The sequence below is a fragment of the Nanorana parkeri genome, unplaced genomic scaffold (genome assembly GCF_000935625.1).
Source record: "Nanorana parkeri isolate BGI_ZX_2015 unplaced genomic scaffold, ASM93562v1 scaffold233, whole genome shotgun sequence".
Lineage (NCBI taxonomy): Eukaryota > Metazoa > Chordata > Amphibia > Anura > Dicroglossidae > Nanorana > Nanorana parkeri.
This window is the reverse complement of record NW_017306501.1, coordinates 603,102-630,726: the sequence shown is the minus strand read 5'-3', so window position 1 is coordinate 630,726 and position 27,625 is coordinate 603,102. Positions and strand designations below refer to the sequence as shown.

Genomic DNA, 27,625 nt, shown 5'->3' with positions numbered 1-27,625 from the left:
GCAGGGAGGCTGTAATTATGCAATCCACTGTGCTCCAGCAACAAACTGTGCTGGAACACACTGGATTTGGTGTGAACAAGCCCTTACACTCAGTTGAGGGCCCGTTCACGCTATCCAGTGCGTTCCCCACACAGTCCCATGGGTTGAACACACTGGATCATATAAACAAACGCTCCTTGCGTTCTGGGGTGGGAGGGGGTGTTGTGGTTCCATTCATGTCAATGGCACTGCAAACATGCCTCCCACCCACACTGGAACGTGTGGTACCACAATGCACTGGGGGGGTGGTTTGTAAAAACTGGTGCAGCTGTGCATGGGAACCAATCAGCTTCTCTCCTCAGTTCAACATTTGAAAATGAGTGAGAGGTGCCGATTGGTTGCCATGCACGGCTGCTCCAGTTTGATAAATTTCCCTCACTGTGTTCTAGTGCAGTGCAATCACACAAAAAATAGTGCATGGCTGATTTTTTGCGATCACACCGCACTGGTACGCAGTGCATTGAGGTACCACATGTTCCAGTGATGGTGGGAGGCATGTCTGCAGCGCCATTGACATGAATGGAGCCACCACGCCCCCTCCCACCCGTTGTGCCTGCCTGATCTGTGGCACAAGAATGTTTATACAGGTGGGACTTGTGGGAGGGGCTTGTATATGGGCGGAGCACAAGGGGGCCCCATAACCATGTATTGCCCGGGGGCCCCATGTGTTGTCAGTCCGCCCCTGGTTGGGATCTCCAAAAGAAGTCCAATAGTGCTGTGGGAAAAATCCACAAATAGGTCCAACAAGTGGAGATCATACTGCATAAGTATCTAAATGATTCAACACCTGACAGAGCGCTATGAAGATAATAAATAATGTTTTCCTTGCATATATGAGAAAGCCCAGTTTACACATGAAAAGCTAGTTATAACTAGCAATATTCACCTGAAAATAGGAAAGGGGAGGACCTACGGAGACTTCCTCAGAAGACCATAGCTCAGTCACAGAAGAGCATTTATCTTCCAGTAAACAGGTACTACAAATGCCTCTGTCTTATACTGTCCCTCTTAGCAGAAATAAGTATCAAAAAAACGGTTTGACTAGCCTGCTGACACTCCATTAAGTAAAGGACCTTCCAGCGATAGATACTTCCTAGCAAGGAAGAACAGGAGCATTCCCATGCTGAATTCCAGCTGTTTAAATTGTTGATGATCAGAAGATAGGATCTGAAAGACAATTTCTTAACTCTAGGAAAGACAGTGTGGTCACGCATTACTCACTCAACTCCATCTAGCAGAGGGAGTAGGTGATCCAGTTTTTAGTAGGGGGAGATCTCTCAAAACTCTCCAGAAATGAAAATCTTGCAGCGTCTAGATGATGTCCCCCAAAGGTCAAATCTGAAGAGTGGCCAACATGGGGAGTACACTAAGGAGTAGGTTAGAGGATACATCCACTAGCAAAGTTCTCTCAGGAAAGGAAGGGGGGTGGACCATTTTCTGCCTGGTCAGAGTGCATTGAATATTACTCCAGCGATAGATACTTCCTAGCAAGGAAGAACAGGAGCATTCCCATGCTGAATTCCAGCTGTTTAAATTGTTGATGATCAGAAGATAGGATCTGAAAGACAATTTCTTAACTCTAGGAAAGACAGTGTGGTCACGCATTACTCACTCAACTCCATCTAGCAGAGGGAGTAGGTGATCCAGTTTTTAGTAGGGGGAGATCTCTCAAAACTCTCCAGAAATGAAAATCTTGCAGCCTCTAGATGATGTCCCCCAAAGGTCAAATCTGAAGAGTGGCCAACATGGGGAGTACACTAAGGAGTAGGTTAGAGGATACATCCACTAGCAAAGTTCTCTCAGGAAAGGAAGGGGGGTGGACCATTTTCTGCCTGGTCAGAGTGCATTGAATAGTGTCTGGAACCTTTAGATCTAAAGAGACCAACTTGGCGCCTTGCCGAAAATCCAGATTCCCTGACTCAAGGAATTCCCTAAATCAACCGAACAAAACCATAAGAGGGGCACAGAAACTACTATGCATTAGAAAAAGGGTCAAAAGGTCCATGGTGAGTGGACTTATTGGTCAGGATTTGAGTGGAGCAGTTTCAGTTAAAGATGAGCAAAGATTACTAGCACTAGATCATTGTTAAATATTTGAATCTAGACAAAAACTGCAGAAGATAGGACTGTCTTAGATTTGGACAATCTGCAAAAAGCAGAAGACTACCTGCCTTCAAGAAGGTCTCTTGGGTGTTACGCAATGGGGATGGTGGAAAAAGGAACTAGGGTGGACATAATAATCAGTACTGGGAGAAGGGTCCAGAACTGCTGGGAGGACACTAAAGAGTTTAGTGTTTACTATGAAATGGAGAAGTAATGAAAAGGTGCCTGATTGTCGGGTCTAGAGTATGAGCTACAGGGGGAAACCTGAGCATGCAAGATAAAAGGGGAGGAGAGGCTTTGTGCAGAAAGTTGAACAGATGAGACAAAGGGCTTCTGGCTTCAGTGAGATACAGACTCTGCCTTTGTGCGGCCAACAGTAGTGCAGCTACCATGAACGGCAGTGTGAAGGGCAGGTTCAAAGAGATGCATTTCCTTAAAGGACAAGGCTTTATGTACTGACAAAACCAAACAACAGGTGCTGATGAGGGTCACAGTCAGCCAGACATGAGCAAGTCACTGAAGGTGGGCAGTGAAACTAGACTGGAGACTGGATGATGCACAAAGTGATTTAGAAACATGAGCACCAACTAGCAGGATAGAGCTTTTTCTAGGTTAAATGGTGGAAATAATTGCCAATGCAAAACCAAGTGGATGACGTGAGCACTTAGTTCCCTCAGCCTTAACCATTACCATGTTAAAATGGCACTAGAAGGAACTTTAAAGAGATGCCCAATGATGCAAACTGTGAGGTATGACCCGGGGGCTTCAGCCCAAACAGCCTACATGAGTCTTCAGAGACTGGGTAACACCAGAGTCTGTGCCATAGCTCTAGACCTGGACAGTGCTAAATAAGACTGTGCACAAAGGTCTGGAACGCTTCACAATGCAGAGCCCAGTGTCCAAAGATTACATTCCATGCCCTGAAATCTTTAGTCCAGCAAGGTCTGGGTACGGCCTCCAAAGTTGTTGCTTAGGATATGCTGATCTGGATAGCTGCTGTGTAGAGACAAGCTAAAGCAGTATAAATGAAGTCTTGATACAAAAAACACCAAAATAAAATCTTGATTTCAGAAAAAAAAAAATCAAAAAGGTTAGCAAAACTATAGGTAGCCTCCTAAGACAATAGCAAAAAACTAAGGCATGATGGTTGGAGGTTGATTATATGGGGGGCTGGCGGTGGTATAACCCAACTGTTTAAAAATTTCTTAAACTACATTATCTCTCAATGTACAATAAAGATAAAGCCAAATTTATATTGTGAGTTCTTGCAATGTTTTGCAATTACCCTCACTAGAATTAGCCTTCAATGTCACATTAACACTATTGCAGGCATCATTACACCTGAGAATTAGGATACCGATCAACAAAATTCCAACATCCCCATCTAGTATCTATGGTTACCATTACTACCATTACTATCCAATCGATATAAGTAAAGCCATTATGCAATACAATAAATATAGTATAGCTGGTAAACAACAGCAGCTTGTTTCTAAAATATCTTCTTCAACGGCACCTAGGAGCTGTCAAGGTAGTGTAGAGGCACAATTAATATCTTCCTCAACATGCTGGTGCAAAAGGCAGCAGTTCTTCCCTGCACAGCAAGAGAAGACAGACAGCTGGCTTCAGTGCTCACTGTTACCGTTTCTGTCAGTCTTGCAAGAGGCAACTGAGCAATATTCATGTTTTTTTCTTCTTTTTAGCTACAATGCCACCAAATAGTATAATGTGACATTATCAAATAAAAAAAGGTGTCCCTAATCTGTCCTAAAGACAAGAGCTGGAAAATACCTTCTATACAGTGCAAGGAAAATGTATGTAAATTAGATTATAAAGCAGTTGGCAGCAGCACTTTAAGGCAAAGCTATTTGCATATGCTTGCCATACAATTACACAGTAAAAAGGCAGACACAGCTAAAAGTAAGTTTTCTGCCTTTGCCGACAAATAAAAGCGACACTTTGAAGTGATGCCAAGTACTGCTTTTTCTCAGGTAGGCAGTAGCAGGTACAGCAACAAAATCTAGTCAATTGGGTTAAGGGATCACCAAATGACTGTGTTACCAAAATGGAGGGAGTGCGGTTTGCAGCTTGCTCAGCCTCAGCCCATGAATGAGAGCCAAGATAAGGATCTTTTGCCCCAGCTGGGCCCTACTTCACCACCCAGCACTGCACAGACGTTGCAATTACCGCAGAAAGATTACTGGGGAAAAGTAATCATGAGAATATACCAATCTACACAGACTTCCTAACTGTAAGGGTAAAATGGCACCCACGCATGCGCAAACGCCCAATCTCTGGAAATATGCCATAGTGCAAACGGCTGGTGCACAGGAAGTGATGCAGTTACCTCAATTAGATGACTATATAAGAACGAGCCTGCCTGCACCACATTGCTAATGGTCTTGTCAGCTTATGTTGTCTGTTGCCTGTGTCTCTGTTGGATTGACCTGGATTACCTTGGACTACCCTTCTGCTTGCTGCCTGCCCCTGACCTCTGCCTGTTCTCTGGATTTGCTCTTGCTTGCTGATTTTGTACTTCGCTGTCCAGCTGGACCTGACCTTTTGGCTTCCTCGACCACAATTCCAGTCTCTTGAATCTGCTCCAACGCTGTCCGCCCGGTCTGATCACTGGCCTGCTGACCTCTCTACAAGAAGTCTCTAGCATGATGTCTGCTTCCAACCCATGGCACTTGTGCTCCTCGTTGTCCTGCGGCCTCCTGTTCCAAACTCCAGGGGTTGTAGGACACAAGCCGCAAGAGACGCCTCCTCACCTTCCAGTCTCATCCTCAGGTACGTGATACTAACACACCAGCTTTTCATGCCCAATTAGCAGCTGGGTCTGGCTTTAATGCTCTTACTCAGCTTTATTAAAACTTAAAATTAGTGAAGAACATATCTATATCTATATATCTGCATACCTGTTTTTCAGCGTAAAAAGGACTGATGAAAAACTAACAGTAAGATGATTTATTAGATGTGTTCACACCAGATATTATTACCCTAATGGTGTGAAGCCAGCCTGAATGGGGTCCTTCTAAATTGGTTTAAAGGGAAGTTTTTTTTTTGTTTTTTTTTAATGGAGGGTAGTAGTAAAAAAAAAAAAAAAAAATTAAACCAGGGAAATATAAAGTATTGCATATAAATCATTTGCATTTTTCTATCTAGAAAGCAAGTGGACCTTTTCACTCCCTTTCACATTTTCCAGCTTCTCCTCATATCCTGTTGCTCTGCTGTTTATAGAGCTCAGGAGTTAAAGGTGAATGTGTCTACACAAGTGAATGAACTAGAACAGTAATCTCTTTCACACCCTCTTGCCTTTAGATGGCTCCCTCTAACTTTCAGTCAATGACAAGGTGTAGTAAAAGAAAGGAATTCTGCTGTGTCATCACTTTACCACTTTGGGAATCCTTTGTCAAGTAATAAATATTGAACCAAAACCACTACAGTTTCTGCTTACACATGCATTTCAAAGAGAAGTAAAGCCAAACCTTTTTTTTGGCTCTACTTCTCTTTCATACATTTACTATTGTACTCTTGTGACCTGCCCGCTATATGCTGACAGGCCAGAGATGTACCGCAGCCAGGAAGGATCCTGACAATATTGTTAGAGCCCACACGGCTGCCTGACTGGCAGCTGGCTCTGCCTCTCTAGAGCCAAAGCCAGCTGTAACTGCACATCCCCAGTCTGTCCCTCCAATGAGTGCTGGTGGAACAGACAAGGGAGAGGGGAATCCCTGTGGGGAGAGGTGCCTGATAATCACTGTTCTCTGCAGGGAGAAGACCGTGAGCGGAGTGATCAGCAGTTACATGATCATTCGGCTCTCCCTATGTAGAGCCGGCATGTGACAGTTGCAATGTCCCATGCTGGCTCCAAGTATTGGGAAGAGTATATTTTACTCCTTTAAATGTATCAGCGTACACACATACTACAGAGTAATTATTTCTTACACAGGAAATATCCAAATGTTATTTTCCTGGAGTTTCAGCTTTAAACAGGAAATATCCAAATGTTATTTTCCTGGAGGTCAGCTTTAAACCTGCATCCCATACATGTATGCATTAATGACCAATCAATACAACACATCTGGTCTGACCACAGCTTTAGTGATTGATCAGTTTTGTGTAATGGTACCTACACAGGTGACAATCCTGGGAATATCTTTCGAAGACATGTGCCAATATGTGCCATCACCTCGTTCACATCTTCTGAAGAAGCCATTTTCATGGCTACGTTGTACTTTTCCGTTTCAACTGCCAACTGGAAGACAAATTTTAAGGTGAGTGAGTAGTAGAAGAGTAGGTATAGCTACATATAATAACATATATTGCATTTTGCAATATGAAATGACCAAGTGTCCTCAAATCCACATAACCACAAGCTTGCCACCTTTTTACAATCATGATAACAACGCCACTACAGGATATAGTTATGAAAAGGAAAGCATTATGGCTTGGAAAGGCAGACATTACTGCAAAAAAAGGTTAAAGGATGAAGAAATACTGTACACAGTGTTATAAATGAATCATACTTTTGAGTCCAGATTCTTGGCAAAATGGCCCTCATGTGCACAAGTGCTGGGTCTCCAAACCTGTCCCTTTTGATCACATAGAACTTCTGCCAAAACAGCAAAGGCCATCAGAGTGGCGTTACCTTCATCTGCATGAAATTTCAGGGGCCTTTTTATAACAAGTTCCCCCATCATCCCTGAGAAGGCCAAATATATTTAACTGTTCTGCTGCAAGGGTGCTGGAAACCCTTGCACCAGGATGTACATCACGGACATACATAGGGACTGGTATTTATACGGTCAGAAAATAGGAATGACAATTGATAGATCTGACCCTATAATATTAACTAAATAGGTTTAATTAATTATTCCCATACAATCCTGTGATGACTATAAAAAGGTGCTGCCTACATCAGCCAATGCAATTCTAGTTGTAACTCTCAATCTAGCAAAACTAACAATGTGTTTCCCGTGACTTGACATTTTGACCTCATCACATCACAATATGATATATCATTTTTCTTCATGCTTTACTATAGTCAGTGTTATGATTGAAGTTTATTTTAGGGCTTACAGGTCATGACAACCCTTTGTGCATGTGGATACAATACATTTGTTAGCCAAAAAAACAGACAACCCTAAGTTTTATTTTTTACATAGGAGAATGTAAGATCGTCTAAGCAGGAGTTTTATATCTCATCTCCTGATATGTTCTGTATTGTTAACAATGTTTGCTTATGTACCCTATACATTACTGTACAATGCCGCTGGTGCTATATAAAGAAATGATAATCATTTATATGATACACCCAGTATGTTGGTCCGCTCACATTCTTTCATAAGCTGTCATTAAGAGGGTGTGTATGAGCACTAAGCAGTGATATATAGACTTGTCAAAACAATTTGCTTTAAAATACTGTCTGAACACCTACACGTTACTGCAAAAAATAGCCCTCAACTCAACCTTCACCCAAACATAAAGCCTTCAACACTTGAAGGGAAGGAGGGCGGGGAGGTGAGAACCTTGGTGGTGGTGGGGGGATGTGGTTGTAGAGGTAAGAGCAGTGGACAGAGGAGAAGAGAGAAGAAAAGTAGGGGGTTGGGTGCAGAGGTGAGCTGTGGCTAGAGGAAGAGGGGTGCAGAGGTGACAGATGTGGTGGGGGGTAGCTGGATGTAGAGGTCAATGTTGTGGGGTGGGGCCTGAGTGCAGAGACAAGAGCTGTGGATAGAGGAAGAGGGGTGCAGAGGTGACAGATGTGGTGGGAGTAGCTGGATGTAGAGGTCAATGCTGTGGGGTGGAGCCTGAGTGCAGAGACAAGAGCTGTGGATAGAGGAAGAGGGGTGCAGAGGTGACAGATGTGGTGGGGGGTAGCTGGATGTAGAGGTCAATGTTGTGGGGTGGGGCCTGAGTGCAGAAGCAAGAGCTGTGGATAGAGGAGGGGTGCAGAGGTGACAGATGTGGTGGGGTAGCTGTACGAAACCGCGCGTCCCGCAAAATATTCCGAGCACAATTTTAGGGGCGGATTCAGCACGTTTGTGGCTATAGTAATAGCCGCAAATGTGCAGAATCCGCGTGTATGTAAAACAATTGCGCGCTTTCATGCCGTGTGGTTATCCGCATGGAACACGCAAACCCATATGGTAATGGAGCCTCAATGGTAATGGACCAGTAAAGGTTTAGAAAGCGCTGCATATGGACAATTTTGGGTAATGTATTTTTTGCCCATTACAGTTTTAAGGCTTCACATGTTTGGTATCAATTTATTCGACACAACCTAATCTTTTATACTTTACACATAAATTGGGCTTTAGATTGTATTTGTGTGCACTAAAGTTCATTTGTGTTTTATTTCCTGAAGATATAGATTTGATGAACAATTGTGCAGACATAAAAAAATAGAAACTGTCACCTCTGCTTTTTAAGTAATTTTCTAGCAAGCAATGCAGATTTTAGCATGTGGGTAAAAATGTCTCTGGATGCAAATAGTTAAGGGCTTGCAAGATGCAATATATAACATTTTTGTTACTAGGTTTAGATGCAATTTAACCCCCCCAAACCTTCATCCACTACCAATATATTGGATACAATATATATACCTAACCTCTAACACCAAACAGGAGCATACTTACTGTAACAGGAAAGCATTAGCACAATCCCACGTTATGAGCTTATTACTGAGGACTTCTAATCTGACATGGGAGTTAGTACATTACAGCTTAATCCCCCTATTATGTACACATTCTAAATTGGAAAGAATTAAGTGTGACCCCTTTGTTTGGCTTTGTAATGGCCACCATTGTTGGACAAGTTTGAAGGCTGGCCGAAGGCTAGCCTGGATTTGTGGGAGGAGCCTGTGCCTTTAAAGTCGGCACGGCTCACAGGGGATCCACGTCGGCGGGTCACGAACGTCCCCACCCGCCCATTCCCCTTGCTTTCATTCATTTAATTAATTATTGGGGGGGAGAGGGGGGTCGGCAGGGTATCACTTATTTGTTGAGGCTCGGACCACAACTTGGAATTCTGCTAGAATAGCTCATCATTTAAACCAAAACAAATATAAGAAGCTGACGTGTGCTAGTTTTCATGAAAAACAGAAATATCAATTTCAGGTGCAGTTGGATTTTAATACACAAAATGAGAAGTTAGTGGTATACTATTTTGTGAGATTGGTTTAGAAAAAGTTATGAAAAACATGGCATTAATGGAAGGTAAAAAGACAACTAAGAGAGAGACAATAAGGAGAGAAGCATTAGGGAAGAAAGGAAGGAATTGCCATTTTAAGGCCGTACCTTCAGTCTTGCACAAGTCTACAGGCTTCTCTCCTGTACTGAAATTGTTTACTCTGATTTCACTGCACACTGTGAGCTTCTCATACTGTGTATTAAAACCTGCAGCTAGACAGAAAGGGCCCAACTCATTTCCAGGATGGAGGATGACCAGCATCATCTAAGCTCTTTCCTCTCCAGCCTGTTCTTTCAATCATGGAGGCTCAGCATCACTCATGGTCAAAGCTTAGGAAGGTCTGCATGCAAATGTCCCACCCATCAAAGCATTTTGATATGCGCATGACGTCTATCAAGAGCCAACCAATTTCGTGCAACAGAGCTGATGGTTCTTGAAAGGAGTACTGATGCAGGGTCAGCACCCTGCTAGCCCCTTCCATCAGCAATGATCTGCATGCATGGCATAGAGAACCACAGACACGCAGTGATAACATCACTGGATCTAAAATAAGTTATGCAAAGAAAACAAGTTGTTTTGTTTTTTTTAATGTATTGGCATATTGATGGGGAAGGGGTCATAATTGCAGCAAATAAAACTTTATCTATGCATAGAGATCACACAAATAAAAAATCACTTATATATGTCACATATACAGTATAATAATATTAATAATCATCATTATTAATTTAACTGCAAGATTCAGCCTATTGACAGGCAACACCAGAAAATGACACAAATGACAGTAGCAGGGAGACATATTTGCATGAGTATTACTGATAGAAAATTCTTTTGATTCCTATTCTCCAATTGCTTCAGAATGTGAATTTGTCTAATACTATCCTTTCCCATTAAACCACAACTTTGGACTGTGATTGAAAAAATAAAAAAAAATAAAAAAATATGTACAGCCCAATACTAAAAGTAGATACATTGTAACACACATATTACAGACAGAACACATATGTTACCCCATTAAGTGAATTTTCTTTTCCAGAACTTGACTGTTTGGTGTGTGTAGATCTCAAGCTATAGAAAAGGATTTGAAACCCTATTCCAAATACATAGATCATTGACAAAGGAAAGCTTTGAGTGCTTTGGGCTCCACAGCCGGTTCATATATCACACAGAAGATCCCCAGAGATGTAATTAAAGAATAATGTATAGGGGATGTGCCCTGCTTTACACTATAAGTGTAAATTTATTTGAAGTTATTTTCAAGAAAACTATTCCCTTGGTCTGCATTTATCGTCACCAAATTCCACATTTCTAAAGAAAAGTCAGTGTGTATATATGACAAATTTCAAACGTATATTCCAGTTTCTTGCAACTTTCAAATGCCAGGAAGCTGATCTGAGACATTCATTGAACCACAGCTATTGAAGTAGCGAAAAATTTCATAAGATCTAATATAACCTTTAACATGCAATACTTTAGAATGCATGCAAATATTTCTGGCTATATTATTACGTTAAGCTCCAGGCTAGGAAAGCTAATGATTCCACTAACGCATTTATATGTATGCGGATTAAGGAATATTTTTGGTGTTCTATTCAAAGAGATCAAATACAATTTAAATAATTAAACAAGGAAAGATACATCCATGACAAGCCAGCCACACACCAGAGTGTAGCTATGATCAATATTTATCTGAGTGTAGATATATGGATTTGGATGGGAAATGCAAGGGATTGAACTTGCCCTGCTTCATGCAGTATATTGGTGTTTTTTTGGGTTTTAGCGTTCTAAAGGTATCTGAAAGCAGAAATGTCACACGCAGCACCTAGATTTCTGTACCAGTGCATGTTAGAAAATGAAAAAGAAAAAGATCTGCCTGCCATAGGTAAAACGATAGACCTTTTAAATGTATTAATGAGGCTTCTGGTCTTTTGGAGGGGTTGTGCACCTAGTGTTTGTTTTAACTAAGCAACTATCACAAAGTCGGCATCCTGGTATGTTAACCAGTCAAAGCGACTACAGGAAGACATTCTAAAAGAATTACTTTTAGCAATAATATAATAAAGCCAGCAACATATAATGGCTTCATTTAGGAGGGGGGTGGGGGAAACCCACCCAGACACAGAGTGATATAAGCTATGATAGGGAGTATAGAAGACCGTTTACAAAAACACAATAAAGTAAATATAAGGTAAATATACAGTACAAGTAAATATGATAAGCTTCATGTAAGTAAACCTCTCTAAGACCGAACTCCTCATGTTTCCTCCCGCTAAGGCTACCCCCATATCTACAGCATCTCTTCAGGTTGATGGAGTAACCATATCCTTTACTCCACAGGACACCTTGGCGTTATTTTTGACTTGTACCTCTCCTTTTCCTTTCACATTCAGTCCATCAGTAAATAGTGTTTTCATCTGAAAAACATCTTTTGAATTCAACCTTTTCTCACTGAGAAAACCACCAAAATGCTTGTCCATGCGCTAATCATTTCCCGACTTGACTCCTGCAACCTTCTTCTCATCGGCCCGAAACGTGCCCAGATTTCCCCCCTTCAATCCATCACGAACGGTTAACCCAGACTCATCTGCCTTACCTCTCGCTACTCTCATACGTCACCCCGTTGTCAATCTCTGCACTGGCTTCCTGTTTCTTTTAGTATACACTTCAAACTTCTCAGCCTTACCTACAAAGCTCTGCATAACCGCACACAAGCTTACATTTCATCCCTAATTAGAAGATGTACTCCAAATCGCCCCTCCGTTCCACAAATGACCTGAGACTATCCTGCTCACTCATCCGCACACCCAACTCTCGTCTACAGGACCTCACAAGGGCTGCCCCCACCTTATGGAAGACTCTCACCATCCCTACAAGACTTTTAAAAAAATCCCTCATAACGCACCTCTTTAGAGAAGCGTATCATCTCTCCACTTCATTTCTCACCCTATACAACCTTCCCTTCTGCTCCCATTTCACAGTACTCCCAGATCCCCTCCCATTGTATTGGTATACATCTGCAGTCTCCCATTCCCACTACTGTGTTTTTGGTCTCCTTCCTCTTAGATTGTAAGTTTGTTTGGGCAGGGTCCACCACTGCCATGTCCCCATTTATATATATGCAATGGACACACCCCTGTTATATATATATGCACTGGACACACGCTTGCCATGCCCCCCCGTTATATATAGGCGATGGACACACCCCTGCCACCCCATTATATGCCAAAAAATGACTGGTTAATTCCAGAATTTATTTTTTACCATTACTTTTCCTTTATACTGGCTTTTCAAAATAGTTAACACTATAATTGAGACATAAGAAAAAAAGGTTTTAGTGCAGAATAACACTTTTGGTAGTTAAATAGTACATTTTCATAGATACATGTACATCAGATATCTAAAGAGGGACAACTGAAGAGTAGAGATGAGCCTGGGCTTCGTGCAAACCCAGTTTGTCAGAGTTCACCCAAGTCTCTTGAAAATGGTGACTGCTACTACCCCTCCAGCCCCAACCAGTGGCGGAAGTTGCGATGGGGGCATTGGTCATCTCTTTGAAATGCATAGCTGTGGGGAATGCACCTCTCCGCAACTGAATGGAAAGGAAGGAGGGAGCATCAGTCACATTTCGAGTGGGCTTGGGCAAAACCAGGCTTATCACAACTGAGGAGGAAAGAGGCAGATGGATTTGGTTCCAAATGAAGGACAGTTGGGAGTTACAGCTTAGTAAATGTGGCAAAAATTCACTTTGCAAAGAATACCAAATCACGGGGAATTAAAATAATAAAGGATTTTTGCTTGGACATGATTGGATGATGGAAGTCAGCAGAGCTTCACCTCATTCACTAAGCTAAAACAAAATTGCCTTGCAAAATGAACAGCATATTTGCCTTGAGTAAATCAACCCCATAGTCTCTATTTTAACTGAAAACTGAACTGGAGAGTTAAACAAGTCTTGACTGCTGTCAGATTCTCACTGCTAAATTTGTAGTATAACATTTCATTCAGAGAAGCTGTTTTCTGTCCATTTAAATTGCCAGCCACCCATATGACAGTCTAGATTGTGCTTCTACAGAGAACAATTATCTCCATTACTGCTGTCATCAATCAGTTTGTGCAGATTATCCTGAAAATGACTTGTTGCTATGACAATATGTATAGATTCAACAGGAACATTAAGGCGACTACCCAAAAATCAGCATGGCAGGGTAAAAAAAACAGTGCTAATGGTTCGTCTACACTTGCTTGGATCTTTACAGCTTTGTTTTCATTATATCTATGTTTTGCTGTTGTAAATAAATTATACAAGTTTAAGTTTAATGTATTAGAAAAAATGAAGGGCTAATTTTAGAGATGCACCACATAAATTATTTAGTATGCCAGCGCCTTAACTATAAACATAGATCTTAGTTTTCAATAGAAATACAATTATGCATAAGGCTGTTCTTGCATTTAAGTAGGAAATATGACAGTAATGGACAATCTAGGCGGCACACAACTCCCTGGACCTTTTCGTCACTTGACCTAGGACAGTGTAGCTTTTCTTTTTTTCATATCTGACAAATTAGCATTGCAAACTGCAATAAATGTGACATTTGAAGATGAATTGCTCAACAATGCCTACAGCTACCGAAATGAACAAGGTCTTGTTCTAAAGAGATTTTACTGCTAATTTAAAATATGGAAATACATTAGTGCCTGGGCACAGATTCACTTTAATTAGTTGTGGGTCATAAGTCACATAACAAGCTCAAAGTTCTGACATAACATGAAAACGCATACAAATACCGGTTCTGAGCCACCCGGGAAAACAGGACACCACACCCCTGGTATAATTGAAGCAAAAAAGAGAAAAAATGGGGCTTTAAAAGTGTCACTCTAGGCATGGAACACGTATTACATATTTGATTGTAAAAATTAATTTTAATAACATGAAAACGCAATAACTGTTTTCACCACAGATGAAACTCAAAGTGCTTAGGACACAAAAAATTACTTTCACGATAAGCATTGTAAAAAAAAAAAAAGTAGAACAATGCTATAATGCTTAGTTTAAGGTTCTACGTGCAATAAAATCAGCTGTTGGAACTCCCTCCTCACTCACTAATTTAACCACAAAAAATCTAAATAAAAACTTTTTTTCGTTTATCAAAAGGTAAAACGATGTTAGTGCGCCCAGTTCTCAAAGGAATCATCTTTAAAGGAGAACTATGGGGTAAGTGTTTTTCCCCATAGTTCTCCTAAGGGTCACGGGAGGACATAAACTAGTGTCCTCCCGTCACCCAAAGCTCAGTATATCGCGAGCTACAGCGAGCTGTATACTGAGACCGCCGCAGCCGGGACGGATCTCCACATTATTGTCTGGATCCACCCAGCTGCGTGATGGACCGCTGGCTCTGCCTATCTAGAGGCAGAGCCAGCTGTACCCGCCCCGTCCGTTACGCCAGTCAGCGCTGGAGGATGGGAGCGGGGAGGGGATCCCTGCAGGGAGCCGTGACTGACAGTCACCGCTCTCTGCAGGGACATGATCGAGAAGTGAGCGAGCAAAGGTGTTTGCTCACTTCCGGTTTCTATTGAGCCGACGTGTGACAGTTTAATTGTCACACGTCGGCTCGAACTGTGAGGTTGAGTTAAAATCCCTCACCACATAGTTCTCCTTTAAAGAAGAAGTGTTAGTTTTCGTCTAGAGTCTAAAATGTCAAAGATATACTCACCTGAACCTCGGTCAAACAGGGCTGCTGGATCTGTCCCTGCAGCCTCTATCCACCTCCACTCCAGCCATGGAATGTCCCTCGGCATCCTCACATCCAATACACTGTATTAGACATGATGATTCACTTATTCTTAGACCACCAGAGGAGTGGGGGACAGAGGCTGCAGAGTGGAGGAGCCAGGCGGGACCGAGGTTCAGGGGAGTATATCTTTATTATTTAGACCCTAGACGAAAATGAGCACTTAACCCTTGCAGTGCAAGTCAGACCTGATATGTTCAGATCTGTTAAATGAAGCAAAAGGTATATTTGGGAATTGTGTTTATGTCGTTAATACTTGGTAGATTTACGGCTGTGAGAATAATTGTTGCTGCAATTTTTGTGCATTCTTCTTGGTACAGTTGCTCAATGTTTGTCAAGTTAAATGAGACCACTGGCGAGAAGCAGTTTTTGCCACAGATTTTCAATATAAATGATGTCTGGGCTATAACTTGGATAGTTTAAAGCTCACCACACTTTTAACAATCTGACTCCTTTGGATCTACCAACAATTGTGCAGCACAAGCACCTACCTAATTGGATACAGATTGATTGGATAGCTTAGTTAGGTCTTCAGATTACATAGTATTGGTTAGGGATGCACCGATACTAGTGTCGGTGCCGATACCGAGTATTTAGGCGAATACTCTGACTCGCCCAAATGCTCCCGATAATGGAACTTCCGATATCAGGAAGCCAGGCAGCAAGTCATTAAACGCCACCTGGCGTCCTGATTGGCACCAGGGAGCATGGAGCTGGTTTCCTGGCCAATCAGGAAGCCAGAGGGCGTGTAATGACTCGCCGCCCTGCTTCCTGGTTGGCCAACTTCCTGACCAATCAGGAAGCTGGGCAGCGAGTCATTACCCGCCCCTGGCTTTCTGATTGGCCTGAAAGCTGGCTCCTTGCTTCCTCGTCACATGGGGATGAGGGAGCATGGAGCCGGTTTCACTGCCAATCAGGAAGCCGGGCAGCTTGTAATGACTCGCCGCCCAGCTTCCTCAATAGGACTTCTGCTATCAGTATTCGGTATCGGCGAGTACCGAAAAAACAATATCGGTACTCGCACTTGATACCGAAAAACCGGCATCGATGCATACCTAGTTTTGGTAAATCTGAAATTGATTATACAAACATTGTAATGTGTAAAATGGGCTTTAGACATTTAGGTTCTTAGTATTAAACCACTCTAGTGTAGCTTTGGCTGGCTTAGGGTCACTGTCTTGCTGGAAGGTGAACCTCCCAACATTCTCAGGACTCTTGCACACTGAAACAGATTTTTTTAAATATAAAATTTGCTCTTTAGATGGCTTCCTTCCTCCCCACCTCAATCCCCGCTAGTTTCCTAACCATTTCCAATGAAAGTAATCTCCACAACATGTTACTCCCACCATGTTTTACTGTGGGGGTCCTCATGGTTATGAGCAGTATTGACTTTTTGCTATACAGTGGGGGGATATATCAAAACTGGAGCAAAGAGAATCTGGAGCAGCTGTCCATAATAACCAATTAGCTTCTCTTTTCAGTTTGTTCAGTTAAGCTTTGAAAATAAAAGATAGAAGATGATTGGTTACTATGGGCAACTGCTCCAGATGCTGCCTGCTCCAGTTTTGATAAATTCTTCTTATCGCTCAACTCCCGTATTACTTTAAATTCCCCTTATAGATTTTTGTACAAAGACTAGTAAGATTAGTTTTGTACTCTAGCGTGAACTATGGTTGTGACATATACTTTGTTTTCAAAATTGGATTAAGAAATGCTACAGTAGATGTTCAAAGTTTATGATTTTTTTTAATTACACACAAATGAACGTTATTCAGCCGTGTCTTCTGAAGTCAGTTGGTAGAGCTGGAGCTTATTAAGGCGCTTGCCAGCAAATGGGATAAACATGTGTTTAAATGGGATGAACACGTGTTTAATTAAGGCTTTTCAGATTTGTATATTCGTAAACAATTTAGAAAAGGTGTAAAACTGTATTTTCCACTATAGACTTTTTGTGTGATATAAAATAATAAGAAAATCCATTTAATTCTAAGTTGTCACAATACATAATATTGAAAAGTCCAGTCGGCGAATATGTATGCACAACACCATATACTAGGAACTAGAATAAATGTCTACCTGAAAAATCACTTTTAAAAATGTAAGGCAATTTTATGTTCTGCTCTATTCAATGGTTGTTTGCCGGCTTGCTAAAATGTGTAAAAACAGTTGGCATGTAGGGTTCTAGTTATATATATTAAAAAAAAATTCTGTGTCAGCTTTTGCTGAATTCGATCAGCTTTTGCAGGAAAGCTGCAAAAATACCCTTGTATGTCTTCATTTAGCGAATCTGGTTTTTTCAAATGTTGCCAAATTGGATGTAATCATAATGTGTTAACTATTACATAGGTTATTCTATGAATTTATATGTCAAATACAAGCCGTGCTGGATGCAATACATTTAAAAAAAAATGTCGGTCTCTGAAACATCGGCTGAAAATGTACCATCTTTCGGCTGAAATTATGCTTCTATCTTCCTAGCTGGGAGCAGATCTATGTCCCCTCTACGTTCAGGCACCACCAAGCAGGGTGGGGAGGAGAGGGATGTGAGCTGCGATGTCACAGGAGGCCGAGCTCTCCTGCTGCACCTCCCCGCTCAGCCTCCTCTAACAGATTAGGATGGAGAGCGGTGTGAGGGCTGAGACAGCTTTGAGCCGTCACAGGAGGCCGAGCCGGCAGTGCGGGGAAGGAGTCAGCTGTCGAAATAGACCGAGCTCTCCTCCCCGCGCCACCCTCTCAGCCTCCTGTGACAGCGAGTCAGGATGGGGAGCCAGCGATCAGTAAATAATTGAGCAGAAAGTATGTTTACTGTGTCCCCAATTATCAATGGACAGGAAATGCTCTACATCACTTCCTGTTCATTCATGATTTTGGACATAGTAAACATACTATTTCCACAAGTTATGAATGAACAGAAACACTCAGTATAGAGGATTCCTGTTCATTCATAACAAGGGCTGCAGGAAAAGGAGATTAAGGACTATGTTCTCAATCTCTTTTTCTATTTTAAAAGGGAAATATCAGGGGTCTGTTTAGACCCCTGATATTTCCCAGAGTCCCCGACAGTAAAGTTAAAAAATATTTATTAAAAAATTAAAAAGGTTAGACAAAAATAATAGTTTTTCGGTCTGATAATTTTATTAGTTTCGGTTTCAAAATTGAATTTAGATGCACCTCTACTAAGAACATTCAGGAGAAAATGCCTTAAGAACATCTAGTTTTGCCCCATTCGCAGCCATAGCGTTATACATTGTGCAAAAGATTCTGAATACTAAAAAGGCAATTGCTAGTTAAAGGCTCTCTATGGTCAAATACTAAAAATAAATATGTATTTCTATATTGAATTTCTGTAAATTATATCCAACTCCTAATAACAATAAGGATTTAGACATTTAGGGACCTATGTATTAAAGATGCCCATAGGATTTACTTCCTCAATGCAGCAACACAATTTCACTTAGTCCTGTGAATATGCACTTCCTTTTGTCACAACAAAGCCTTCAGGTGTGTGTTAACACAATGCCAAGGACGTAAGATATCAGCAATGATCTTAGAGAAGCAATTGTTGCTGTCCATCAATTGGGGAAGGGTTATAAGACTATTTCCAAACAATGTAAAGTCCATCATTAAACGGTGAGAGAGATTATTCATGAGCGTAAAACATTCCAGGAAGTTGCCATTCTTCCCAGGAGTGGACTTCTCAGCAATTCACCCCAAGGTCAGACTGTGCAATGCTCAGAGAAATTGCACAAAAAAAAAGGAGTTACATCTCAGGCTCTACAAGCTTCAGTTAGCATGTTAAATGTTAAAGTTCATGACATACAATTGGAAGAAGACTGAACAAGTAAGGTTTATTTGCCTGGAGAAGGCCTTTTCTCTATAAAAAGAACATGGCAGCAGGACTTAGGTTTGCAAAGTTGCATCTGAACAAACCACAAGACTTCTGGAACAATGTCCCTTAGACATACGAGACCAAAGTGGAGATGTTTGGCCATAATGCAAAGGGCCACATTTGGTGAAAACCAAAACACACCATATCAGCACAAACACCTCATACTAGCTGTCAAACACTGTGATGGAGAAGTGATGATTTGGGCTTGTTTTGCAGACACCGGACCCGAGGACCTTGCAGTCATTGAGTCTACCGTGAACTCCTCTGTATACCAAAGTATTCTAGAGACAAATGTGAGGACATCTGTCCGACAGCTAAAGCTTAGCCAAAAGGGAGTCATGCAATAGGACAATGATTTCAAGCACACCCGAAAATCTACAACAGAATGGCTGAAAAATCTAAGAATTAAGGTGTTGCAATGGCCCAGTCAAAGTCCAGACTTCAACCCGATTTAAATTATGTGGTGGGACCTTAAGAAGCTGTGCATAAACAAATGCCTGCAAACCTCAATTAATTGAAGTAAGGTTGTAAGTTAGAGTGGGCCAAAATTTCCTCCACAACGATGTGATACTGATAGTCATACAAAAAACGATTACTTCAAGTTATTGCTGCTAAAGGGGATTCTACATGCTATTGAATTATAAGGTTTACTTAGATTTTCACATTTGGCTTCATGTTTGTAAAATAAATAATAGCATGTGTAATATGTCATGTGTTGTTGTTAATCTGAGGTTGAGTTTACCTAATTTTAAGACCTGCCAAGGACCAGATGATCTTTTTTTTTTAATTATATCCTGACTTAAAACCATAGAATTGAAACAACTCTAAGTAGTCTTGAGAAGTCGAGAATACATCACATCAAGCAGCAGGGAAAGAGATACAAAGCACACTGATAATGCAGGAAGTTGTTGACAGTGACGGGCATACAGAAGGCAGCACTCACTACATAAAAGGGATTTTTTTCAAGTAAGCTTTGATTATATTATCAAAAATAACTCTAGTATGTATTCCTACCCCAATGCTGATGTTATAACAGGATAGTAAAAGCTGGGACTTCACAATTCCTTTTTCCTAAATAGACCCCCTAGTGTTGTGTAGCAGCAACGAGAAGGATAGATAGACTTTCTTTGTTCAGATTTCTTTTTCATCACTTTAACTAGGCACAATTCATGTGTCGCCATGAGACCAAACTGCAGTGATTTGTACCATTTTCAGTGCTTTCAAAGGCTGAGAAATAAATCAAGTCTTTATTCTGGAAAAACGGATTTCTCAGTGCATAGAATTATGTGTTAAATACATTTACAGTGCACGCACATAAAAACACAACACCTAATTATGTAATGTCTGCATGAATGAGAAATTGGGTAAACTTTCTGAACAAGTATAAATACTAAAAATGCTATACACCCAATGTGGGTGCAATTGTATACGTTTCCACACACTTTGCAGTAGTATTAAAGAAACATTTTTTTCGAATAATGAATCAAATATACATTGCCCAGGAAAGTATTTCTTTATATTTTTTGCCCAAACACTTACAGTCATCATGTCTCCAAACAGCTGGCTCCCTTTCCCTGAACTTCCTGTCCTGTACAATATCACAAGGAACAGAGAAGACTACAGCTTTCCATCTACTAGCTTGGAGAAGGAAGGTGGAGTGAGCGGGGAGCGACTTGCCTTGCTGTCTCTGCGTGTTTGTGGAGACATACAAAACATACTAGCACACACAAGGGTGTCTCCATAGGACCCTAAAACAGTATATCCATAGGATCCTAAAAGATTATATCAGCGGCAGTGCTCAGGGACATATCTGATTCTGCAGAAAGCTAAAACCTTTAGACATCAAGCACTCATTGTAACTGATGTTATCAGCACTTGAAATAGCTTAAAAACCCTTTTGACCTTAAATTGGTGGTTTTATGTGCTGACAGACTGGGGAGAGGGCATAGAACTGTGTGCGACTTAACTGCTTGAAGCACAATTTGCCGCCATCATGAACACTATTTTACTTGCACCTTTCTGCTGCGTACTTGTTCTCTTCCTGCAACCCTCAGCTTTTTCTAAAGACAACAGCAAGACATTACAAATTGAGGTGAAGAAGAGAGTGAAAAAATGCCCCATTAAATCTCGTAAAAGGGGAAACCCTCAACGTGCATTACAAACGGAAGCTGGAAGATGGCACAGAGTTTGAAAGCAGCATGTCTAGAAAGTAACTTTTCACTGAAGGCGCTGGACAGGTCATCAAGGGTTGGGACCAAGGTCTGCTGGGAATGAGTGAGAGACAAAAAAGGAAGCTGGTTATTCCTCCAGAACCGGCATTTGGAGGTAGGGCAGCAACACCCAAAATACCAGGGGGAGCTACTCTTATATTTGAGGAAGAGCTATTAAGCATTCCATTGATGCTTTGTACAGGGTGCTGTTTGTGCGAGAAGTTCAGGAACTATCCAGGGTCAGCATCTACCTCTCAGACAAAAGGTGCTGGCTTAGAGATAACACAACACTGATGCCACAAGAACAAGTGTTGTTCTTGGCTGTGCTAACAACTATCTGACACTGATTAGCCCCCTGTTGTTGCCTCTCACCTTGTGACACAGTACAAGGTTTCAGTCCAATTACTGGAAGAAAGACAGAGCCATCTTTGTTCAGGAACTATCTAGGGTCAGCATATATCTCTCAGGCATAGGTGATGGCTCAGAGATTACACAACCATGTAGCTCCTGGTGCCCGTGAGTCGTTCTTGGCTGTTCGACACTGATCATCCACCTGTCATAGCCCCTCACCTTACAAAGTTTCAAGTTTCAGTTTGATTACTGGAGGGAAAGGAGACTAAAGAAAATGCTTCCTTGTCTATGCAGCAGACTGATGACATAATCTAAACCTGGGTGAAGTCACTTGGACTGCTTTTTATGAAAAAAGTACAGCTGTTTGAAAACCTATTGGAAAATGTCAGGGATTTATTTTTTGCCTTCTTGCACTTACGGAAAGGTCCACGTTAAAGTACTGCTGCCTTAGCTCCATGCATGTAGTATATAATTTTTTGATATACATCCGATTGCATTCATCAGTTTCTAGTCTATTTTTCTTTGCACTTATTAATAAGAGACTGTCATCCTTTCTGGTATAATTTTTGCACAGCGTACATTCAGGGGATACAGCATACAAAAATAGCAGTATAACTAGAATAGAAATACACCTTTGTAGCAGGAAACCACTTCAGCTTTGACAGCTAAAAGAGAGAATGTGGCATTTTCTATGGGAACGCAGAGTTATCTGGCATACCTTCTGTCAGTCAGGACGCTAATGCGCAATACAAGTGTGAGTGTTGCCCACTCTTATAAGAAGCTCTTCTGCTATCATTCCAATTAGTTCTAATTGAACACATTTTGTAGGCATTGTAAACTAGGTTATAAATTATGGAGCGGCCATTTAGAAATATTCTTTGTACTTTATTTCAAATTGAAGGCTTATTATAATATATATGTGATAGATACTTACATAACCCGGTTTGTTGCAGATCATGCCTTGTATTTCTAAATAGCTGAAGGTTAATTCCAGCTGAAAGGGAAAAAAAAAATATTTAAAGCATGACCATGCCCTTAAATACATTACAATTTAATTCTGCCTTTAAGTAGAACTGTGTTCAGACTATGGAGACTCATAAGTTTGTGCAAGTATTTGAGTACACAAGCTCTAAAACAAGCCTTCACTAACCTCTGTAGCTGCAGATAGTGGAGTCATTCATCCTCAAATTTACAGCAAAAATACCTTCACTTTAGTTTTCAATGGCTCAGTGAATTGTCAGTCTTCTAAATTCGAATGCAAACACAGAAATAGAGTGAAAGCCGAATGCGGACCCCCAATTCGAATGACTTTACTGTGATCCTGTTTTCATTATATACCTTATTTTGGATCCAGTGACATCACTGGGTGTCTGTGCAATGCAGATAGATCATGACTGGCGGGAGGGGCTGATAGGGTGCAGTACATATCATAAAACATCCCAGCACCTTGCCTCAGAGCCCCCAGACCTGATACAAGCAGTAGGCTGTCTCTTGGAAGGAGTTTCCAAATATCAAAACATCCTAATGGGTGAATGTTAGTATGGAGGTGTGGGCAACTATAGGCAGAATGCCCCGCGCAATGCTCATGACTGAGAAAACTGAAAACCAAAAAATGAAAGGGGTGGGCCAGGGACAATCAGACCGTGGAGGAAAGGGCTTTGTAACAGTTAGCGATTTCAATACAGTAGATGAGACTTTACAATTGTGAAAGACTAAAAGGTAAGGCTGGAATTCCGCTTTAAGGACAAATTGCTTCACAGTGCCTGCAGCTACAGAGGTCAGCAAGGGCTTTGTTTTAAATCTCATTTACTGCTGTTAAGATTATGTAAAGATTTGAAAGTCCATAGCCTTGCCAGAGTTCTATTATAAAGTGAGTCTGTCGCCAATTAAAAAAAATGAATCTTGCAAAGCCCCTACATTTTACAGTTCGATGGAACCACAGCACACGGGAAGGAAAGCAGGTAAGCAACATGTCTTGAATTGCTTATATTACAAATCTATTTTAGCACTGAAGATATTAAAATAAAAATAAAATTATTTGATCACTCACATTAAAATCTGTTTCATTCGCTGCCACTGTGATAAAAGAACGATCAGTCACTTCATTCATAAAGCCATTTCCTATTTTTTCACAGTGCCTATTTATTGAAGTGCTGCATAAGCTGGTTCTCTTTCAGTTGAACAGCTTATATACTTCCTGTATTAGCTTCCTCTCTCTCATTATTGTATCTCACTAAGCTGGTATCTAACAAATTTATCACAAGCAAATACAAGTGCACTTTGCTACATAATAAAGCTGTGCAATGTGAACTTGGCTCATTTTTTTCACCCACCGAAAGATGGGGGGGGGGGAGGGGCATATTATTAAAGCAGCAAATGTGATAGTCACTAAAAAGAATGTTAACCCTTGCAGTGGGGCTTACCCCACACTTCAAGGGGTAAGTGCTTGTTTGTGTTTAGGTTAAAAAAAACTCAGTGCTTCTATGAACCTGATCAGCCCCTCACCCCCCCCTCTCTCCTTTCCTTCTCTCTCTTATACTCTCTCCTTTTTGTTTTCTCAATCCGATTGTGATGATTTCTGGGTTTTGTTTCTTGGAACTTTGTTTTGGTCATATGCACAGCGCAGGTTGGATGGACTGTCACTGCACTCGAGTATATTCTCTGACCCATGTCTGATCAGTTGAGTGTTCTTTTATACAGTTGTTGTTTTTTTACAACTTTCTAGATTAACCTGTGCCTTTTTTCAAAATAGTCCAATATCAAAGTGATCTTTTATGACAATGTGACCCTTTTGCTTGATTACTGTATCATTCGGATTTTGTATCCTGAAAAACTTCTAATAAAAACGGATGTTAGAAAAAGAAAAAAAAAAAACACTCGGCTCTTAGACCAGTCCCTTATACCTTGCTCCCCTTCCACCTCACTTTCCCCTCCGCTGCAGCGGTCCAAGGATCCTCGAGTCATCACATTCTATACAGTGTATAGGGCTGGAGGCTGTCAAGTGACATACCATTGCTGCAGTGGAGGAGGAGACAGGCTGGAAGAAGCACTGTCACAACCAGCTGTATCTGAGGATCGGGTGAACCTAGATACAAATGAGCACTTAACCCTTGCATTACGGGGGTAGCCCCACTGCAAGGGTTAAGAATATTTTTGCCCACAGTTCTGCTAACACACATGCACCAGAATGGTTCACCGGCAGTAAAAATGTGGTCAATGTTACATTTGCTGTTTTATGAATATGCCTCTTGATGTCACAGGCTCTCTAGGGCAGCAATGAGCTCTCATTTCTCCAGTGAACCTCCTCTTTCCTTGAGGCTCCCAAGCATGCCATGCATCCTACTGCACTACTGGACTGAACACTAACTCAAATATGGTTACATAGTGCCGGGTACAGTAGATAAGTGGTGCAGTCAATAACCCGATCCATGCAAGATGGATTATTCAACTGATCTGCAGGATCAGTGACAGATGGATTTTGAAGAAAGAGTATGCAAAATTATATGTCAATCTTCCAAAGACAACCAGTAAGCGTGTATAAGGTGTAGCTATGGGGGAGCGATTGGAGGTGTAAACTAGGGATGTCCCGATACAACTTTTTAAAGACCAAGTACAAGGACTGTTCCTCATGTACCTGCCGATACCAATTACCGATACTTTTTCTTAAAAGGGACATGCAACATTTTTTTTAAAAAAACAACACAGACTTATGATTTAGGGCAGTTTCTGACCAGGGCTAAATACGGATGTCACCAGAACTGAATACATGTCCCCAAAGCTGAATACATGTCCCTCCAGCAGAACACATGTCCCTAAGGCAGAATAGTATTCTGCTTTGGGGACATGTATTCTGAGAATACATGTCCCCAAAGCAGGATACATGATGCCAAAGCAGAACACATGTCCCTAAGGCAGAATAGTATTCGGCTTTGGGGACATGTATTCTGCTTTTTAAACATGTGTTCTGCAAATACATGTCCCCCAAAGCAGAATTCCTCTCACCAGGCTGCCTGTCGATCTCACCCGGGTGATGTGGACATCTGCAGTGGCTCTGTGGGCACTCCATCTGACCGACGATACTGGGCCCTGGCCTCCCCCATGTCCAGACCGGCGATGCTGCCATGTCCAGTCCGGCTGACTATCTGCGCTGCTGGGCCCCGCGACTTTCATCCATCTCCCGGCCCAGTCCTCCCCGTCAGTGTGCGGCGGGAACCCCCAGCTTCTAGCCCCGGGGCAGTAGTTCCGCCCCCGGGGCTGTCCATGGCTGTGCCTGCGCCAGGAAGGAGAAGTTAAAGAACCGGACAGGCACTGCCATGGGCAGCTATCTGCAGGTCCCCAGCAGGCTGCCGAGGTCCCCACAAGCACGGGAACTCTGACGGCCGCTGCTGTTTGAAAATGTAAAGGGCCGGTGTCGGCCTTATGAACTGGGACATTTTCACGAGTACAAGTACTCGTGAAAATGCCTGGTATCGGCCCCAATACCGATACTAGTATCAGTATCGGGTCATCTCTAGTGTAAACTATTTGATATGTTGGATGAGCGACATTAAAAGACTGATTTTATACAAGCTTGCCTGTTCAGTGCGGCTGTCTTTGGAAGATTGACTTGCGGGAGGTAAAAGCGTGCCTTCAGCCTGCACCTGGTACATGCTGATGGTGAGAGATCGGACTTGGAATTGGAGCGGTGGGATTTTTGTGATTGTCTTAAATATTATATGTGCCTTATACGAAAGAAGAAATGGAAATGTCATTAGCAAACTCTGAAAACATGAAAAGCAATATGTACGGTTGTTTGGCTATTTTAAAATTGATGTCACGTATCCAGGATTGTGATGAGTCAGAATAATACAGTACAGCCACAGTGCAACACATCATGAGTAATGACTCTGAGGGAGTGAACTATTTATTATACCCATAGTGTTTATTTGCACAGCAATCTCTATTCAGCAGAGGAAGAGACCACACACAATGTATTACACAGAGACAGTGACAAAGGTTCTGTGGGTACCAGACACCAATGTACAGTGGGGCAAAAAAGTATTTAGTCAGCCACTAATTGTGCAAGTTCTCCCACTTAAAAAGATGAGAGAGGCCTGTAATTGGCATCATAGGTAGACCTCAACTATGAGAGACAAAATGAGAAAACAAATCCAGACAAATCACATCGGCTGATTTGGAACCAATTTATTTGCAAATTATGGTGGAAAATAAGTATTTGGTCAATATCAAAAGGTCATCTCAATACTTTGTTATATATCCTTTGTTGGCAATGACAGAGGTCAAACGTGTCCTGTATGTCTTCACAAGGTTGGCACACACTGTTGCTGGTATGTTGGCCCATTCCTCCATGCAGATCTCCTCTAGAGCAGTGATGTGTTGGGGCTGTCGCTGGGCAACACGGACTTTCAACTCCCTCCCAAGATTTTCTATGGGGTTGAGATGTGGAGACTGGCTAGGCCACTCCAGGACCTTGAAATGCTTCTTACAAAGCCACTCCTTTGTTGCCCGGGTGGTATGTTTGGGATCATTGTCATGTTGAAAGACCCAGCCACGTTTCATCTTCAATGCCCTTGCTGATGGAAGGAGGTTTGCACTCAAAATCTCAGGATACATGGCCCCATTCATTCTGTCCTGTACACGGATCAGTCGTCCTGGTCCCTTTGCAGAGAAACAGCCCCAAAGCATGATGTTGCCACCCCCATGCTTCACAGTAGGTATGGTGTTCTTTGGATGCAACTTAGCATTCTCTCTCCTCCAAACACGACGAGTTGCGTTTCTACCAAATAGTTCTATTTTGGTTTCATCTGACCATATGACATTCTCCCAATCCTCTTCTGGATCATCCAAATGCTCTCTAGCAAACTTCAGACGGGCCCGGACATTTCCTGGCTTAAGCAGGGGGACACGTCTGGCACTGCAGGATCTGAGTCCCTAGCGGCGTAGTGTGTTACTGATGGTAGCCTTTGTTACGTTGGTCCCAGCTCTCTGCAGGTCATTCACTAGGTCCCCCCGTGTGGTCCTGGGATTTTTGCTCATCGTTCTTGTGATCATTT

At 41.8% G+C, this 27,625-nt stretch overlaps 1 protein-coding gene across 4 annotated transcripts in view; it reads right to left on the bottom strand.

The window, feature by feature from the left end:
* The window catches only part of CARMIL1 (capping protein regulator and myosin 1 linker 1), a 263,519-nt gene that overhangs the window by 146,733 nt on the left and 89,161 nt on the right, over positions 1 to 27,625 (bottom strand). For all 4 annotated transcript variants that reach the window (XM_018556313.1, XM_018556315.1, XM_018556314.1 and 1 more), the window contains exons 4-5: positions 22,507 to 22,566; positions 6,279 to 6,400 (exon numbers count right to left, since the gene is read on the bottom strand). In XM_018556313.1, coding sequence (XP_018411815.1) covers positions 6,279 to 6,400; positions 22,507 to 22,566 — 182 coding nt within the window. The remainder of the gene's footprint in view (positions 1 to 6,278; positions 6,401 to 22,506; positions 22,567 to 27,625) is intronic.